At 35.0% G+C, this 15610-nt stretch overlaps 1 protein-coding gene and 26 non-coding genes across 28 annotated transcripts; all 27 read right to left on the bottom strand.

The window, feature by feature from the left end:
* Positions 1–1450: 1450 nt before the first annotated feature.
* On the bottom strand, positions 1451–8483 carry LOC657858 (protein lin-31). 2 transcript variants are annotated; one of them, XM_008202469.3, is made up of 4 exons: positions 6601–8483; positions 4905–5134; positions 2079–2505; positions 1451–1919 (listed from the first exon to the last, which is right to left on the bottom strand). In XM_008202469.3, exons 2-4 carry the CDS (start codon positions 5099–5101, stop codon positions 1683–1685), a joined length of 861 nt encoding a protein of 286 aa, XP_008200691.1. In that variant the 5' UTR covers positions 5102–5134; positions 6601–8483; the 3' UTR covers positions 1451–1682. The 2 variants fall into 2 exon arrangements, with proteins under 2 accessions (XP_008200691.1, XP_008200692.1); XM_008202470.3 differs by lacking the exon at positions 6601–8483 and having other exon boundaries at positions 2196–2505; positions 4905–5270.
* Mir3823 (microRNA mir-3823) lies at positions 6791–6881 on the bottom strand. Its single transcript, NR_038643.1, has one exon. It is a non-coding gene; the product is annotated as a microRNA mir-3823 (primary transcript).
* Mir3824 (microRNA mir-3824) lies at positions 6982–7078 on the bottom strand. The gene has a single exon (NR_038644.1). It is a non-coding gene; the product is annotated as a microRNA mir-3824 (primary transcript).
* A 59-nt stretch (positions 8484–8542) lies between the features above and the next one.
* Positions 8543–8638, bottom strand: Mir3805a (microRNA mir-3805a). Its single transcript, NR_038622.1, has one exon. It is a non-coding gene; the product is annotated as a microRNA mir-3805a (primary transcript).
* Positions 8639–8707: 69 nt separating this feature from the next.
* Positions 8708–8853, bottom strand: Mir3806 (microRNA mir-3806). Its single transcript, NR_038623.1, has one exon. It is a non-coding gene; the product is annotated as a microRNA mir-3806 (primary transcript).
* An 81-nt stretch (positions 8854–8934) lies between these two features.
* Positions 8935–9046, bottom strand: Mir3811a-5 (microRNA mir-3811a-5). Its single transcript, NR_038639.1, has one exon. It is a non-coding gene; the product is annotated as a microRNA mir-3811a-5 (primary transcript).
* Positions 8935–9046, bottom strand: Mir3811b (microRNA mir-3811b). Its single transcript, NR_038645.2, has one exon. It is a non-coding gene; the product is annotated as a microRNA mir-3811b (primary transcript).
* A 126-nt stretch (positions 9047–9172) lies between these two features.
* On the bottom strand, positions 9173–9276 carry Mir3805b (microRNA mir-3805b). The gene has a single exon (NR_038638.1). It is a non-coding gene; the product is annotated as a microRNA mir-3805b (primary transcript).
* A 100-nt stretch (positions 9277–9376) lies between these two features.
* Positions 9377–9502, bottom strand: Mir3806b-4 (microRNA mir-3806b-4). The gene has a single exon (NR_161800.1). It is a non-coding gene; the product is annotated as a microRNA mir-3806b-4 (primary transcript).
* Positions 9503–9512: 10 nt separating this feature from the next.
* Positions 9513–9616, bottom strand: Mir3811a-3 (microRNA mir-3811a-3). Its single transcript, NR_038631.1, has one exon. It is a non-coding gene; the product is annotated as a microRNA mir-3811a-3 (primary transcript).
* A 116-nt stretch (positions 9617–9732) lies between these two features.
* On the bottom strand, positions 9733–9793 carry Mir3806c (microRNA mir-3806c). Its single transcript, NR_161882.1, has one exon. It is a non-coding gene; the product is annotated as a microRNA mir-3806c (primary transcript).
* A 51-nt stretch (positions 9794–9844) lies between these two features.
* Positions 9845–9941, bottom strand: Mir3811a-4 (microRNA mir-3811a-4). Its single transcript, NR_038636.1, has one exon. It is a non-coding gene; the product is annotated as a microRNA mir-3811a-4 (primary transcript).
* Positions 9942–10179: 238 nt separating this feature from the next.
* On the bottom strand, positions 10180–10276 carry Mir3811a-2 (microRNA mir-3811a-2). Its single transcript, NR_038628.1, has one exon. It is a non-coding gene; the product is annotated as a microRNA mir-3811a-2 (primary transcript).
* Positions 10277–10385: 109 nt separating this feature from the next.
* On the bottom strand, positions 10386–10479 carry Mir3806b-2 (microRNA mir-3806b-2). The gene has a single exon (NR_161798.1). It is a non-coding gene; the product is annotated as a microRNA mir-3806b-2 (primary transcript).
* A 227-nt stretch (positions 10480–10706) lies between these two features.
* On the bottom strand, positions 10707–10804 carry Mir3806b-1 (microRNA mir-3806b-1). Its single transcript, NR_161797.1, has one exon. It is a non-coding gene; the product is annotated as a microRNA mir-3806b-1 (primary transcript).
* Positions 10805–10835: 31 nt separating this feature from the next.
* Mir3811a-1 (microRNA mir-3811a-1) lies at positions 10836–10932 on the bottom strand. Its single transcript, NR_038649.1, has one exon. It is a non-coding gene; the product is annotated as a microRNA mir-3811a-1 (primary transcript).
* A 475-nt stretch (positions 10933–11407) lies between these two features.
* Positions 11408–11519, bottom strand: Mir3808 (microRNA mir-3808). Its single transcript, NR_038625.1, has one exon. It is a non-coding gene; the product is annotated as a microRNA mir-3808 (primary transcript).
* Positions 11520–11615: 96 nt separating this feature from the next.
* Mir3828 (microRNA mir-3828) lies at positions 11616–11716 on the bottom strand. The gene has a single exon (NR_038650.1). It is a non-coding gene; the product is annotated as a microRNA mir-3828 (primary transcript).
* Positions 11717–11826: 110 nt separating this feature from the next.
* Positions 11827–11942, bottom strand: Mir3817 (microRNA mir-3817). Its single transcript, NR_038635.1, has one exon. It is a non-coding gene; the product is annotated as a microRNA mir-3817 (primary transcript).
* Positions 11943–12115: 173 nt separating this feature from the next.
* Positions 12116–12228, bottom strand: Mir3826 (microRNA mir-3826). The gene has a single exon (NR_038647.1). It is a non-coding gene; the product is annotated as a microRNA mir-3826 (primary transcript).
* A 44-nt stretch (positions 12229–12272) lies between these two features.
* Mir3816 (microRNA mir-3816) lies at positions 12273–12444 on the bottom strand. The gene has a single exon (NR_038634.1). It is a non-coding gene; the product is annotated as a microRNA mir-3816 (primary transcript).
* Positions 12445–12454: 10 nt separating this feature from the next.
* On the bottom strand, positions 12455–12574 carry Mir3812 (microRNA mir-3812). The gene has a single exon (NR_038629.1). It is a non-coding gene; the product is annotated as a microRNA mir-3812 (primary transcript).
* A 298-nt stretch (positions 12575–12872) lies between these two features.
* Positions 12873–13035, bottom strand: Mir3822 (microRNA mir-3822). The gene has a single exon (NR_038642.1). It is a non-coding gene; the product is annotated as a microRNA mir-3822 (primary transcript).
* A 322-nt stretch (positions 13036–13357) lies between these two features.
* On the bottom strand, positions 13358–13452 carry Mir3815 (microRNA mir-3815). Its single transcript, NR_038633.1, has one exon. It is a non-coding gene; the product is annotated as a microRNA mir-3815 (primary transcript).
* A 251-nt stretch (positions 13453–13703) lies between these two features.
* Positions 13704–13802, bottom strand: Mir3807 (microRNA mir-3807). The gene has a single exon (NR_038624.1). It is a non-coding gene; the product is annotated as a microRNA mir-3807 (primary transcript).
* A 264-nt stretch (positions 13803–14066) lies between these two features.
* Positions 14067–14123, bottom strand: Mir11636 (microRNA mir-11636). Its single transcript, NR_161881.1, has one exon. It is a non-coding gene; the product is annotated as a microRNA mir-11636 (primary transcript).
* A 42-nt stretch (positions 14124–14165) lies between these two features.
* Mir3829 (microRNA mir-3829) lies at positions 14166–14255 on the bottom strand. The gene has a single exon (NR_038651.1). It is a non-coding gene; the product is annotated as a microRNA mir-3829 (primary transcript).
* Positions 14256–15610: the final 1355 nt, after the last annotated feature.

Raw genomic sequence — 15610 nt, 5'->3', positions numbered from 1 at the left:
CTCTTCAGCTTCATTCATGCTTTTGATCGAATTACCAAAAGGACCAGACTTACCCGCAGATTCCTTACTCAAGAGCAAACGCGTGACGAATTCATTCACCACCAAAAAAACAACCAATTAGCTTTTAAAAATAAACTATTTCGAAATACAAAAATTTCGCTGACAATTATAACGAGTGATTTAAAAATAAACAGCAGCGCCGTACAAGGGTTGTTTGGACAACATGAACAAGATCCTATTTTTTTTAATGAAACCAAGGAAAGTAAAGAAAAAGATCAAACACGAAAATTTTAATTATACTTTCTCCATTTGTTTCCTTAATAGAAAGAGCAACCAATTGATCTTAATTTTTTCTGACATTATTAGTTCAAATTCTTGAAAAATTGACGTTCTTTGTTCTGCAGGCTTCAGTTTAAATGGATCATAAATGAAAATGGATTTATTTTGTATTTTGTAATGAATTATTAGTAATTACCTTTTTAAATTATTTTTTGACTCAGCCAGGGCATAACTAATTTTTATAGAAAATTATGTGTGGTTTAATTTATGAATAAGTATTTGTTGGATTTAAATTTTAGTTAATGTTGTGTTTGACAAAGGTATGTTAAGGAAATGTTGATTTTTCCTAATCCAAACTTTCCGAAAATCGAAAAATAAAGTGCGTCGCGTATTTTTAGATAAAGTTGAAATAAGTATACCTACTGTTAACAGATTCACTCTGTATACTATATTATAGAAAAAAAAACTGAACTACATATTTCATATTATTTTTATTTTTTTTTATACATATTTTTCATTAAAAAAGTAACTCGACGATCCAAGAATTAATTCGCATTAGGTATAGAGGTTTTACTGAACAGTAGACTCTCGATTAACCGGTAAGGTCGTTGATAAAAATTTCGAATAATTGTAATAGGGAATGGAAATATTAAAAATATATATATATAATATTATATAATTATATATTTGAGCTGTGTCAAAATTTGGCTTAGGTACATTCAGACGGGGCACGTGAACCAACGATTTTTGGATAGTCGACTCTTTAATTTTATTCTACGCAAATCAAGTAAATTAAACTTTAATAATTAATTTTCTTCAGAGAATTAGTGAAATATCGGATAAAACGGAGGTTGAAAATTAGTGGTGCCGGGAAAAACCGTAAATGTAGTAGTATTTGAATTTTTTAAACGTGTTTTAAGTGACGAGTATATTTTATAAAACTTACCTTTTATTTCGTCTTTATTTTTTTATTGCTTTTCTTTTTTTTAAACAGATTTTTGCTTATTTATTGCACGTGTGTAGAACTGGCAGTTTGAATATTCTCGTTTGGAGTCACTTCACGAGCTACACATCACTTGCTTTTTTTCGTATTGTTTGAGTAATTTCACTGGACCATCACTTACTAGTTACTGCATTATTTATTTGGATGGGTGGTCAATTAAAAAATGGGTGGATATAAGTAGTAGGTATATTTACATATAATATAGATACAGTTCTCATACACATTTAATTTTATATACAAATTCCGGTATTGTTAAGAAAATATTAAAACGTTGATTGAAATTGTTTGTAACAGAACAATAAATATATCTAATATGAACAGTGACTATTCGTATAAATAAAATTGTAAATAACGGACAGTCTTCAAGTAGATTTGAAAACACAATTCACTAAAAATCACTTTAAGAGTCTGTGGTGTCGGTGGCAGTTTCTGCAGTCGTTCCTGGCCTCGCTTGTAACAATGCTTGGTAATAATTAACGATGGGAAACATATTAGGCCACTGTTTGGGTGAAGTCTCTTGGTGTTGGTCACTGGAGACGACGTCGATGTCCTCTTCGTTGGTGTCTTCACCGGAATCCGGCGCCAAAAGCGACGCCACGTCGAACTGCCGCTTGCGAGACGGACCTCGAGCCGGCACCTGATGAGCAAAACAAAACGAATAACTTCCGCTTTCAAGCTGATTCAAAATAATTTCCAAAAAAAGTCAAAAATTGAGTAGTTTCAAATCAAGAAAATTTTTAGTTTGAGTTTTTGCGTGATTCTGTCCGAAGTTTGACGGTTAAGGGAAGAACCTTACTGTGTGATAAACGGACGTGGAAGGCCCTGGCACGACAGGCGGACTCACAGACAAGGGCGGCGGACTTGGCGAATCAGCCCCATCTTCATCGACGGCAAGCCCCATGTGCTTCCTCACCTTTCTTTGTGCCTTCCTCCTCCTGAAGTCCCCTTTTCTAAAGTCGTCCACATTTGCGGGATGAATTGCCCAGTAATGTCCCTTTCCGTTGGCGCTTCTTCCCGCCTTGATGAAACAATCATTGAGAGACAAATTATGCCTGATGGAGTTTCTCCAACCCGGTCCCCGGGTCCTGAAGTAAGGATAGTGGTCGAGGATGTGCTGATAGATGTCCGAAAGGACCAGTTTTCCTTCGGGAGAGCTTAGAATAGCCATGGCGATGAGGCCGATGTAGCTGTGCTGGGGCTTGGGCTCCTCCGGCTGTAGCGCCCTAAAGATAGCGTTACGAAAATCAAGAAACGTTCGGTTCTTGGCTTGAGATTGTCAAGAATCAAGAATTTATTAATTGCAGTCTAAAGCTAATTCATTTTTTCTAAGTCGTTATTTTGTTTTTTTTACATACGTCACTTTTGACAAATTATTACTAAACGTACCGCCAACTGTAGCTACCAGCTTATGTATTTTTATAAATATGGCATTTGGGCAAATTCAGTAACGCTGAACGTTTTTAGAATTTTGGGGTGTGGAAAAAGAAGTCACAAAAAAACTAACGTTAAAATTTACATCTAAACAGTCTTTAATTTTATGTAAGAAATTGACGAAAGTAGAAAATAGGAGAGAAAGCAATTAAATAAAGATGCTGTTTTGTTGCATACGAGAAAGGTGTTGAAAATGAATAATAGTTAATATCTTCTGTATTATGAAAGTTGCACATTTTAAACTAAAAACCTTTATATAAGCAATTATCATTTTTATTTTATTTATTTTTTTATGTGCTATATTCTGACATTTATGATGTCGTTTGTTTTTGAGTTGTGACGTTATTCTAATCTTTTAAAATGACAACCGACGTTTTTGTTCACTGTTTCAGATAACACGCATCTTTCTTATAATAAAAAAATAAAAATAAAAAAAATATTGATAATTATTTAATTAAACATAATAGGTTTTATCCCTTTGTTCTTGACTTATTTTATAAGTGGCAATTATTTTTTGGATGTTTTTTCTATAATTAAAACTATTACCCCTTCAAAAATTAAAGCACGAACGAAAAGATAAAGCTCTGCGTAATAGGTACTCTCAAAAACTTTTATAACTTTTTATTTTCACACTTACCAGAAAGATAAAAATGTACTATTTAAAACACTAACCAAAAATGTCAAATGTCGTTAAAAAAATAAAATTGACGTCATTATGTCGCATTTAAAAACATAAAATTGACCTGTTTGAGAATTTTTTTGATAATTGAGTCATAACAAAAATATGAATTTTGTGCGATATCTTTATAGTTCAATTTGTATATCCTTTAGAAAAACATAACATTTGGAGTTTTGTTGCACCTAGTTAAACGTAAAAAGAATATTAGATCTTCAATAAAACTACACACATTCTCAAACAAGTGGTAATAATAATTTATTAGTTTTTTAAATACATTAACAACTTTGCAATTAATAAAAATTGCTTGTTTTTAGACATAAATTGGCAAGTCATTTCAATTTCTAGTGAAAAATATGCTAGAAAAGGAAGTCTTTTTAATCTATGATTGACCATCGATAAAATGCTATTTAACAAAAAGAAAAATTATTCAACCACAAAAAAAAATATTAACGCCACCGTCAGTACCTGGTTTTCTGTGTAATTTAATAAGAATTAGACACGATGGCTTATTTGATGTTTAATAAAAAATAACATTATAAAGTGGTTTATTCTTTTAAATTTTTATTAAAAACGGCTTCCAATAAACTTCTAAATTGTTATTATTTATTAAACACCTCAAAGTCGTTGATATTTTGCAACGCAACATAAAAATTTAAAATACTTCGGAGACGATTTTTATTTAAAGCATTCAGATAATGTATAAAACGCAAAAAGTTGAATAACTCGACAGCATTTTTGATATTTTTTTATGATATGCGGTTTGTACGCAAATTTGAAATATTTCGTAGGATTAAAAAAATTATAAATTAATTTTTAGGAATACTGCTGTAACTACAGTCACATTAGTACATATGAAATTAATAATAAATTACCAAATTTGCCTATTTCAATTTGTATTCTTGATGATTTTTTAAAGATTTCGCTAAATTTTTGTTTCGGCAGGTGTAAGTCGCGGCATGCGGTTTTGACCAAAAATTATTTTCTTAGAAAAGGAGCTCGAGAATGTTACTCATCGATAATTTTTATTCGAACATCCAAAATACACCACCCTGTACTTGGCATCTATTTCAATTAATTGCCTTGGGTTGTGTCTGCAGATTCTAAAAAGTGCATCTAACTTCTAGGAACAAAAACAAAATTACAATCAAAATTATGACCACTACATTTTTTTGAAAAATTAAAACTCAAGACAATTTTTTTCTGATTTGAGTTTCAGATAAGCGCATCAAGTTCTAATACCAATGTTTCTTTTTAAATTTTATTATCGAGAGTAAAATAGAGTAACTATATGTATTAAAAACGCATTTTGAATTTGAAAACTACTTTACAAATGAAGTATCTAAAGAATTTAGAAACGAAACACCCTTAAAGAGTTACGAGAGCAAATTGAACGTTAAACATCGACCTTTTGAAAGGCTTCTTTGTTTGCTGATTTTCACAAACTTTTTGGAAGTTTTTGTTCATTTTAATAATTTAACTAAAAACTGGACTTGGTGAAGCACTGAATCCTACCTGGGGAAGAGCGGGTAGCAGGTGAGCGGCGTCGGAAAAGGGTTCAGCAGAGGGTAGCGAAGCCTTTCTGCGACGGCATACTGGTAGAGCTGGAGCCGGTACTGGTCGATGGGCAGCAGGGCCCGGGGGCCACCTTCGAGCGCGAAGGGCATCGGCAGCCTCGGTGAGGTGTTGGCCGGAGTCTCGTTACTGCACATTGCACCACATCGACACAAACTGGCTATGGGTTCCTATCAGTTTGAGTCAGATTATTAATTATGTACCGGCAACACCGACTGAATAAACTATACTAGTGAGAGACCCATCTGGGCATCTAAACATGTAACAAACACGAACTATTTGTGGACCAATATTTGGTAACAGTGGCGGGGCGGAGCCAACGCGGGCCAATCGCGAGCAAGCTCTCCCTTCCGGAAAAATCAAACGACACGCCCAGCCATGTTGTTCAACTGTCCTTCTCCCAACAGTCGCAACTACCCCAAATCTTCGCACAAATCCGAATCATTTGCATACACAAATTTTGACACAATCAATTTCGTTGCGAATTTAAAAAATTGGAAAAATCGCCACTTTCGGAAAAATTTACACGCTAGTGCCACACTTTACGATAAGCACCTCCCATTTGGCCCCCACCAACGACAATGAAATCTCTCCCTCAGAAACCCTCAGTTGTTTCTTGTACATTTGCAGTTGTTGCCTAAATATTGGCATTATTCTTACTTACAATAGACAATAAGTGTATTCATTTGCGTCAAAAGGACGCCACGTTGCGCCATGTTGAATTTCAATCACGGACTCATTTTATTCTTACATTTCATTGTGATTGTCACAACTAACACAGAAATACACTTTTCGACAATTACTAGACCGAGAAAAATGAGGTAAGTATCGCCATAAACTATTTTTATTATAGGTACAATTGAAAAATGAATAATGACTATAAGTAGCAAAAACGATAAAATTGTAGTCGATTGTATTCATTGTGTTCCTGGAGGGTGACAGTAACGCCCATATACAGTTTAAATAATAAGCCGCCATATGCATTTTTCACAACAATATAATCTCACCCTTGCTTACATGGCAAGGTATTTAGGGGATGCCGAAAACACATTAGATATGACAACAGTATTTAGACTGCGTCCAAACCAAGCCAAAATAATTTAGACAATTTTTTGATAAGGAAATACTTATTATGAAGTATTAGGTGCGCAAAATCTTGAAATACAGGTATGCTACGTGATTTAAAAATGCCAGCGCTGGTAAAAAGTTTATTTTTCAGTTTTTTGGGCATCTTTTTATATTATTTTGAGCTTCGACGATCTCATATGTATTTATTTGTATCTATTTTAGTATAAGTAGGTATTTAGTTTTTATTTACCATGGCCAACTTATGAAACATTAAATATGTTTTTCAGAACGTAAAAAAGCTTTTCGAAAATATCATAGCCAATATGATTTACTTATACTTATTTAAAAAATACAATTTTGGTATTACAGCTAAACGAATGAATTCACCCAATTTGACTAAGTATATTTTTTTATTTTGACAAATTTATCAAGTAAAAAATAGTAATCCATTACTTTTAATAAAATTAACGTTGGCAGAAGACCAATTCTTTCAAACGAACTTAGCTATAGAAATATTATCCTTTTACTGCCATTGAAAAAAAAACATTTTTATAAGACAAGGAATTACCTCATATAATTCCAAAAAATAGTCGTCGTTGAGTGTAAACCATGGGACAGTCCGCTTCTTTTAACCTTCTAAACGTCAAAATAAGCATCAGTCAAGGTCTGAAGTCCCAAGATCTTGCAAGGAGACAGCTCTAAAAAATAAAAAATACAAACGAAGTAAAATAAAAAAAAATGGTATTTGAAATTCGTTGAAAAATGAGCCTCATCCAAAGACCGTAGTCTGATATACTGATTTCAACAGCAAAATGCCAAAACCACGACCTTTAAACAAGACACAAAATTGAAGAACAAGCCTGAAAAAAAGTTCACATCAGGCGCTTTTGGACAAAGCTCAACACCCCAGAGATGAGCCACATCAATTGTCCAGAAAAAATGCGATCGATGTCATTAACTGATATACGGTGCAAAACTGACTCAACCATTTATTTAGTTCACAAATAGTCGAACCAATTTTACACCGCGTATCAGTCTTTGTCCATTTCTTCTAATTTTGCTTCGGGGGATGACAGCGTCCAAACAGGCAAAATTTTTGGTAAATATTTGTCGGAGGGTAAATATGATAAGGTTGCGGACGCAATGCATTTATCGATTAAATATTAAATAAAATTAGCATAAATAATTCTCTTTGTTTAGTGATTGAAAAGTGGTAAAAAACGAGTCACTTTGAATACGACAGGAAGCAAATAAATAAAACAAAAATCGAATTAGCTCTTTTAGTGAAATTGTTCGAAAGCTAAAGCCGTAAAGCACTAGAGTTAATTTAGGCGTATTAGTGCATTTTCAATCGTGGTTTCCGTCCGAATAGTCCATAGATCGATGAAACTATTGTACTTGATTCTGGTCACGGTTCTGACCGTATCTCGTGTCACGCATTGTGTTCCTAAACACACTGTCAGTCCGTGATATGTCCGCACGATCGAATAAATGCACGAACGAGAGGCCATTTTGCCCCCGATTTGGCAAATGTTCAACTTCAGTTTCTGTATCAATGGATCAATGATGAAGAAATTTGCAAATTGTTTGGGTGGTATTGTTGACGTGGGATTAAGGGCTGAGAAGCCGAGGTTTGGCTTTGGTCGTGTGGCAGCCGTATAAGCCATTTCGTTAATTAAGTAGGTATACACAGCGTATGGAAGAGGAAAAATCCGCTCAAATCCATAATCCGATCCGCTTAAAGTCTATGCAACACATACAACAGCCAGAATCCCGCGATCAATTTCGCTATAGGTTGTATAACATTATCCTTGTTCGTGAAGTTGCGAAGAGATACGGAGGGGAAGCAAGCCAGCGGGCTAGAGCAGTCAGCTCTGCCAGTAGCTGGGAGTTTAATTACAGACTAGTGGCATCCCCTGGGACTGGCGGGGCTTCAACCACCCTTTGCTCCCTCCATCCCCGCCAACGGCAAAGCCCAAAGAACGGTTCACACCGGCGTTGGAGCACAAAATCGCCGACTTTGTCCTCGATGATCGATATCGAAAATCACAATTGGAACTGGAACGGAGCTGTTCGTAAATATGCGGAAACGACGCGAGAACGCGACCCTAATGTATGCTAAGTAGGTCTTCGTTAGGTACGAGATAAATGCTGTAATAAGCGATGTCGGGGAGCCAGACCGCTCAAAGACTGTTTTGATGAGTTATTTTGAACAAAACAAGCCATACAACCACTTTGTAACAGACTTTGTTGTTGCCGCTTACACAAGGAAAACCAATAACTGATTATTTTCTCATGTTTTCCGAAAAACTCCAGAATAATAACTAAGTTTGTTACGTTAAACTCGATTTGAAAAATTGGAAAATTTATTCGATTATTTGCAAAACCTTTTTTACACACAACAGACACCGATAACGTTCACAACAAACAAGACTGATACTTAAATAAAAATCCAATTCTGGAAAATATCACATACCTATCAACAAAAATTAAAAATTGATTGTCGACCGAACAACCCACCCCAAGACCGTCAGATGCGAGACATATATTATGATAATATTGAAAATATACGACCCACATGTGATCGGACTTGAGCTTGGACAAAAATCCTCTTCAAAATAAAATACTTTGTTACTTCATCATACAAGAACAATTTCTAAAATATTTTACTACAAATAAAATCAAATACGAAGCCGTTGATTGTACCAACCCCCTAGATCTACTCCCGGATGCACATATTTAATATTTAAAAAATATGTGACAATCCGGGAACAGAAACAGGAAATTGGTTGAAATGCTCTGAAAAATAAAACTTTTTGTTACTTTCAACCTACACATCGAAAGTGCTAAGAACAAACGCCAAATCTCCAAAAAATAACACAAATCAAAAAAAAAATATATGAAGCTGTTGACTAACCAACCCCCAGTCTCCACTCACGGTTGTACATATTTACTATTCATACCAAAACATGTACACCGCAAGTAAGAATCCTGAGAATTAGTTAAAACCGTATTGAAACAAAAATATTTTCTTACTCTATCAGCCTATACAAGAATTTCTATATCGAAAAATAAAATTGAAACTTGAACATTTAAACTGACAAGTGCTTAGAACAAATACTTCACCCTAAAGCCTGTGATTGTTGATCGGACCGACCCACAAGACCATCACAGACGAATCATATTTAATATTCACAATAAAATCCGAATGTGAACGGACCTGGGAATAGGCGCAAATCTTCTTGAAAATTAAATACTGCGTTATTTCTCAGATATAAACGAAATTTTAAACAATTAAATTTAAAAGTGCTAAAACAAACAATGGACTTTGCAAAAAATATACGACGCCGTTGATTGCACCAAATCCCCCTATTGCTACGCACGAATACACATATTCTGATTGTTTAAAAAATATGTACGAATCCGTACGTAGAAACAGGAAAATTGACTGAGATGCTCCTCAACCTACACAGCGAAGCTGTTGACTAACCAACCCCCAGGTCTCCACTCACGGTTGTACATATTTCATATTTAGACCAAAACATGTAAACCCTGAGAAGAATCCTGAGAATTGGATAAAACTTTCTTGAAAAAATTACTCAAATACAAACGAAATTTGAAACATTTAAAAGTGCTAAATAAACAATGAATACAACCAACAAAAAATATACGACGCCGTTGATTGCACCAAATCCCCATAATGCTACGCACGAATACACATATTTTGATTGTTCAAAAAATATGTACGTATCCGTACGTAGAAACAGGAAAAGTGACTGAGATGCCCGTCAACCTACACAGCGAAGCTGTTGACTGACCAACCTCCAGGTCTCCACTCACGGTTGTACATATTTCATATTTAAACCAAAACATGTAAACCCTGAGCAAGAATCCTGAGAATTGGATAAAACTCTCTTGAAAAAATTACTCAAATACAAATGAAATTTAAAACATTTAAATTTAAAAGTGCTAAACAAACAATGATTACAACCAACATAAAATATACGATGCCGTTGATTGCACCAAACCCCCCTATTGCTACGCACGAATACACATATTTTAATTGTTCAAAAAATATGTACGAATCCGTACGTAGAAACAGGAAAATTGACTGAGATGCTCCTCAACCTACACAGCAAAGCTGTTGACTGACCAACCTCCAGGTCTCCACTCACGGTTGTACATATTTCATATTTAAACCAAAACATGTAAACCCTGAGCAAGAATCCTGAGAATTGGATAAAACTCTTGAAAAAATTACTCAAATACAAACAAAATTTGAAACATTTAAATTTAAAAGTGCTAAAATAAACAATGAATACAACCAACAAAAAATATACGACGCGTTGATTGCACCAAACCCCCCTATTGCTACGCACGAATACACATATTTTGATTATTCAAAAAATATGTACGAATCCGTACGTAGAAACAGGAAAATTGACTGAGATGCTCCTCAACCTACACAGCAAAGCTGTTGACTGACCAACCCTCAGGTCTCCACTCACGGTTGTACATATTTCATATTTAGTAAACCCTGAGCAAGAATCCTGAGAATTGGATAAAACTCTCTTGAAAAAATTACTCAAATACAAACGAAATTTGAAACATTTAAATTTAAAAGTGCTAAATAAACAATGAATACAACCAACAAAAAATATACGACGCGTTGATTGCACCAAACCCCCCTATTGCTACGCACGAATACACATATTTTGATTGTTCAAAAAATATGTACGAATCCGTACGTAGAAACAGGAAAATTTACTGAGATGCTCGTCAACCTACACAGCGAAGCTGTTGACTGACCAACCCCCAGGTCTCCACTCACGGTTGTACATATTTCATATTTAAACCAAAATATGTAAACTCTGAGCAAGAATCCTGAGAATTGGATAAAACTCTCTTGAAAAAATTACTCAAATACAAACGAAATTTGAAACATTTAAATTCAAATGTGCTAATAAAAAACAATGTATTATACGAAACAAATAAAACTAACAAAAAATATTTGACAACCTTGACTGTGGGACTAATAAAATATTTTGTTATTTAATCAACCTACACATTGAAAAATACAAGTGAAACCTGAAATTAATAAATTTAAAAGCAACTAAAAAAATGTACGAAGCTGTTGCGACCAACCCCTAGGCCTCCACTTACAGTTCTACATATTTGAATGTAAGCCAAAATATGTAAACAGCGATTAAAAACTCAAAGAACTGGATTGAATGAAACCCTCTTGGAACAAAAATATTGTTATTTCATCAGCCACACATCGACTGCAAGTAAAACTTGGAAAATATAAATTGAAAAGTGCTTACCCTAACTTATAAAAAAAATTGAATAAGTACATTTAACAAAAATAAATGACACCGTTGACTGTACCAACTTCGGCCCCATATCCACACGTGTACATATTTTATTTAATCCAAAATATGTCAAGTGCGAATATGAGACTGAAAAATTGGTTAAAACCCTCTTAAAAATAAAACATTTGTTACTTCTATCGAAAAATACAAGCGTAAACTAAAACGAATTACGACGCCCGGGATTGTTGAGTAGTCCCAAATCGTCAAATGATGCACTAACTGATCTTCGATTCCGAGTACGAGGCTAGCTATTTTCTTTATTTAAAAATAACTATCCTGCACTTCAGAACCGAGTTTCAGTTCTCGCAGAGAACACCCTGAATGGTGCATCAGCAAGATGAACCAGGCACATTTCTCTAATTCAAAGATATTTGATGAGTGATGCTCAGTCCTCGTCAAATTCCAACTTGTGAAAACAATTGTAGTCGGTTGAAGTACCAAGACCAATTTGGAGGTGTAGTGAGCAATATTACTTTAAAAAAATAATACCACTCCCACACCCCGAAACTGGCCCCAGTTATCTCGCAGCAACCTTGGAAGCTAGGCTTCAGCACTGCTTAGTCCTTAGTCGAGGATTCATGTCGCACTTCGAGGACGGGCTATAAATAAAAATTTTAAATATACTGAAGGTGCATCAGCAATACGAACCTGATGCTAATTCTTTAATCCAAAGATATTTGATAATAGGGGCTCAATTTTTGCCGAATTCTAGTTTGTGTGAAAACACCAAAACCAATTCCGAGGCGTAGTCGGGGATAGTATTATTTTTACTAATATTACCGCCCACCACGCCTCGAAACCGGCCCCAGTTACATCACAACCCTGAAAAATCACAACTACAAAAACAAAATTTAATCCCCTAACTAAATACAATTCTAAAAAAGTGATTAAGGTTTATCGGTGTTGGAAACACTGAGACCAATTGTAAGGTATGAATGGCAGCAATATTACAAAAGCTAATTGCTGCCAAACATGCCTTGTAACCGGCCACAATAAATTTGCCCAGCTCAACTAAAATACAATTCTAAATCTGCACTATCTGACGAGTGATTTGGTAGAACTTGACGAAAATCTAAAGCTCATGCTAAGTGATGATGTGCCAGTATTGTTCATAACCAATAGTGTCATCAAAATCACTTAAAACGAGCCTCAGCTCACAATCCTAAAAAAATTAAAACAATATCTTAAAAATGTCTAGGACAAATCCGAGTTTCATCCACTTCAGGGCGTTGCATTTAAAGTTCGTTGAACTGCTATTATAATAAAACCTGCCTGTTTATATAAACAAAATGTGGATTGAAATTCGAAGATTGCCGAAGCGCGTACTACGACATAATGTGTGCCAAAATTTAAAAAAAAAATAAATAATGGCACCAGAATGCCATAAAACGAACCCCAGCGATTGTCTAGTCCTGAGCTTCAATCGATGTCTTGAATTTTAAAGTTGAGAAAGTTCACATCAGGGCCCTATCAACAATATTTTTAATCGTAAATCCAGGACAAAAGTTGAAAATCCAAAGTCCAATCCGAGGTTCACACAGAAAATATTGCTTTAAGGTACAATATTAACTGTGCAACACCTCGAAACGAACTACAGCTATTGTCAGTTCTAAAATAAAATATTATATTTTTTTTATATAAAATAAATAAAAACAAGGTTAAAAACCTCGAGTCCCGTAACAATTATTAAAAATTTTCATAAACAACAATCCAGTTAGGGCACCTACGAGATTCAAAGTAAAAGTGCGCAGTTTTTTGTTCCAAAACAACAGCTTTTAACACTGATTTTCATGTTTTCTTTTTTGGTGGTTTAGGACCCGCTAAAACAAAATGGCATAACAATTTTGTTCAAATTTACTTAAATTGATACACCTGTTCTTGGCGTCCATAATTCTGAATAACAAAGTTTGATACTATTTTAAACTTGTACAAAAAGTTTAACAAAATTCCGTGATAGCAATTATTTACAACTGAGGTTAGAAGGACTCATAAGTTTAATTAAACACAAACATTTGAGCATCCTACCCCCAATCGCAAATAATTTTTTCTTGATTCCCAAATGCAAAGTTTAAAGTATGTTCTGACAAAAATTAAAATAATTTTGTCCTAACTAGCAACTAAACATTTCCACACAATTTTTAGGTAAAATTGGTATGTAGGTAAATCCTAACGAAATTAAGATAAATCATTTCATATGAAAATTTTTGAAATTCTTCTAACTAAACAATACTGAATGTTAAAATAGTCACAAACTGAAGACTTTTCTTAAATCCTCTAGACTGTAGAAATTTGGACTGCGGCTTGTAATTAACTGGATAGTGGCGAGGATGTTCGGCAAATGATTTCAGAATTTCGATTTGGCCGCACATCATCGCCATCGCCCGAATTAATTATTAATCTTCAAATTGTTGCATGGAAAACCTGCGGCACTTTTTTCTAAATCAGCTTCAATTAAATCTGAAAACAAAACTGAATCAGAAATAACAAAGTAGCTAATTTTTAGATACACCTTTTTGGATTTTTGGTTCTCGTTTCTTTAATAACAGCAGCGGTTAACAGTTCCGGAGGCAACCTAAAACAGAATTGTGGAATTAATATCTAGTTAAGGATTCAAAACTCAAAGTAAAACAAATCTGAAGATCTGTAGGTGTTATCGCCCTCCGTCTGAGAATCATGTTCCTAAATTTTGTTAAATTAAAATTTAGCAAACGAGACCTCAAACAGAACACAACATGAATCTCCATTCTTGTCGTGGTGGTGATAATCACCAGCAGCATTTAGGGTTCCTTGAAACCAAGTCAATCCACTCGAAGAAACGGCATCGAGGAACTCTGTATGCTGCTGATTGAACGTTGTCTTCTTCCTTTCGTTGGGGTAAAAATGATAATACAAAAGAAAAAGTACGGATACTTATCTGTCGAGTAAACACATTTCACTTGCACAATCAATTAGTCGAGTGGGTGAAAGTAATTGTTTTGATTATGTTGCATAATACAGGGTGATCCCCTTTTTGGCGAATAAAAGCATTGATGTAATCATCCTTTTTATTAGGTCTTTCTATGTCTAAAGCAGGCGTGTCCAAATGGTTATTGACGGCGTTCAGTATCAATTATATCTGATAAGTGATAGTTTGCCACCCCTAGTAATCGGTTGGTTTAGCCTTGTCATAATTCAGGGTGAGTTCGAGGAATCAATTAGACTATCGGAAATTTTGAAAGAAAATTCGAAAGTATCGAATGGGAGAAATAGATCAGTTGACAATTGACAAGAAGATCGGATTACGAGTTATGTATGTAAATAAGTATTGAAGGGACAAGAGGACACCCTTTTGGGGGTATGTCCTCAGGGGCTAGCACCCCCTTATTAACTAATAGCGCGGTAAATACCGTGTGATGGATGTAATCATAAGCTAATTTCGCAAACCCCTATTCAAGTTGTAATAAAACAATCAACATATGTAATGTCTCTACGAAGGCGTTGTTTAAAATAATCCACCCCTGAATATTGATTTAAGGGTGGATTTTTACGTAATTACAGCCTCAGCCGTCCCGAAACGTACAAATGCAACAAAGCATATTTCCTATTAAATATGAAACGATTTCAATGTGGAATAATCCTAACAAAAACGTATTTTCTGCAAGATTTGGTCCGAATAGCGGGGACCGTGCGCCGACCAAACCAACCATTGTTGATTTAATTGTTTCCGTTTTTGCACATAGCGAAAGGGGGTGGAACTTCGAGTTTCTCAGTGTGTCCATGCCACCTTTCACACCCCCACAAATCGGACATGCTGTTGTAAACTTTGAAAGTTGCCGAACAAATGCCATTCTCAAATTGATGCGACCATTTCCGGCCATTTTGCTCGACAAACGCCAAAAATTAAGCGATAAATTTGTTTTGAATTGCCTAAATTTGACCAAAGGTAAGAGGCGAGACTGGCGGTTTTGCAGAGTTGCTTCGAAAGGACACAGGACTTTTGATGGCAGGGGAGGGGTGATGGCAACCGTTCATTAAATTAAAGCCCCTTTCAACACATGCATATACCCTTTACGTCGGAAACGACCCCGAACGCTCGGCGCCAAAGCGGCAACCCTCGCGAGAAACCGCAAGAATTTTAATAAATTCCATAATCTAAATACCACTCACAAATGAAAAACTTGTTTTTGAAAAACCGCCCGAAAATTTTGGCTTTCTTAATACGTTGCT

The sequence above is a fragment of the Tribolium castaneum genome, chromosome 10, assembly GCF_031307605.1.
Source record: "Tribolium castaneum strain GA2 chromosome 10, icTriCast1.1, whole genome shotgun sequence".
Lineage (NCBI taxonomy): Eukaryota > Metazoa > Arthropoda > Insecta > Coleoptera > Tenebrionidae > Tribolium > Tribolium castaneum.
Note: the sequence above shows the minus strand (reverse complement) of the source record. Positions and strands in the feature narration are given on the sequence as shown.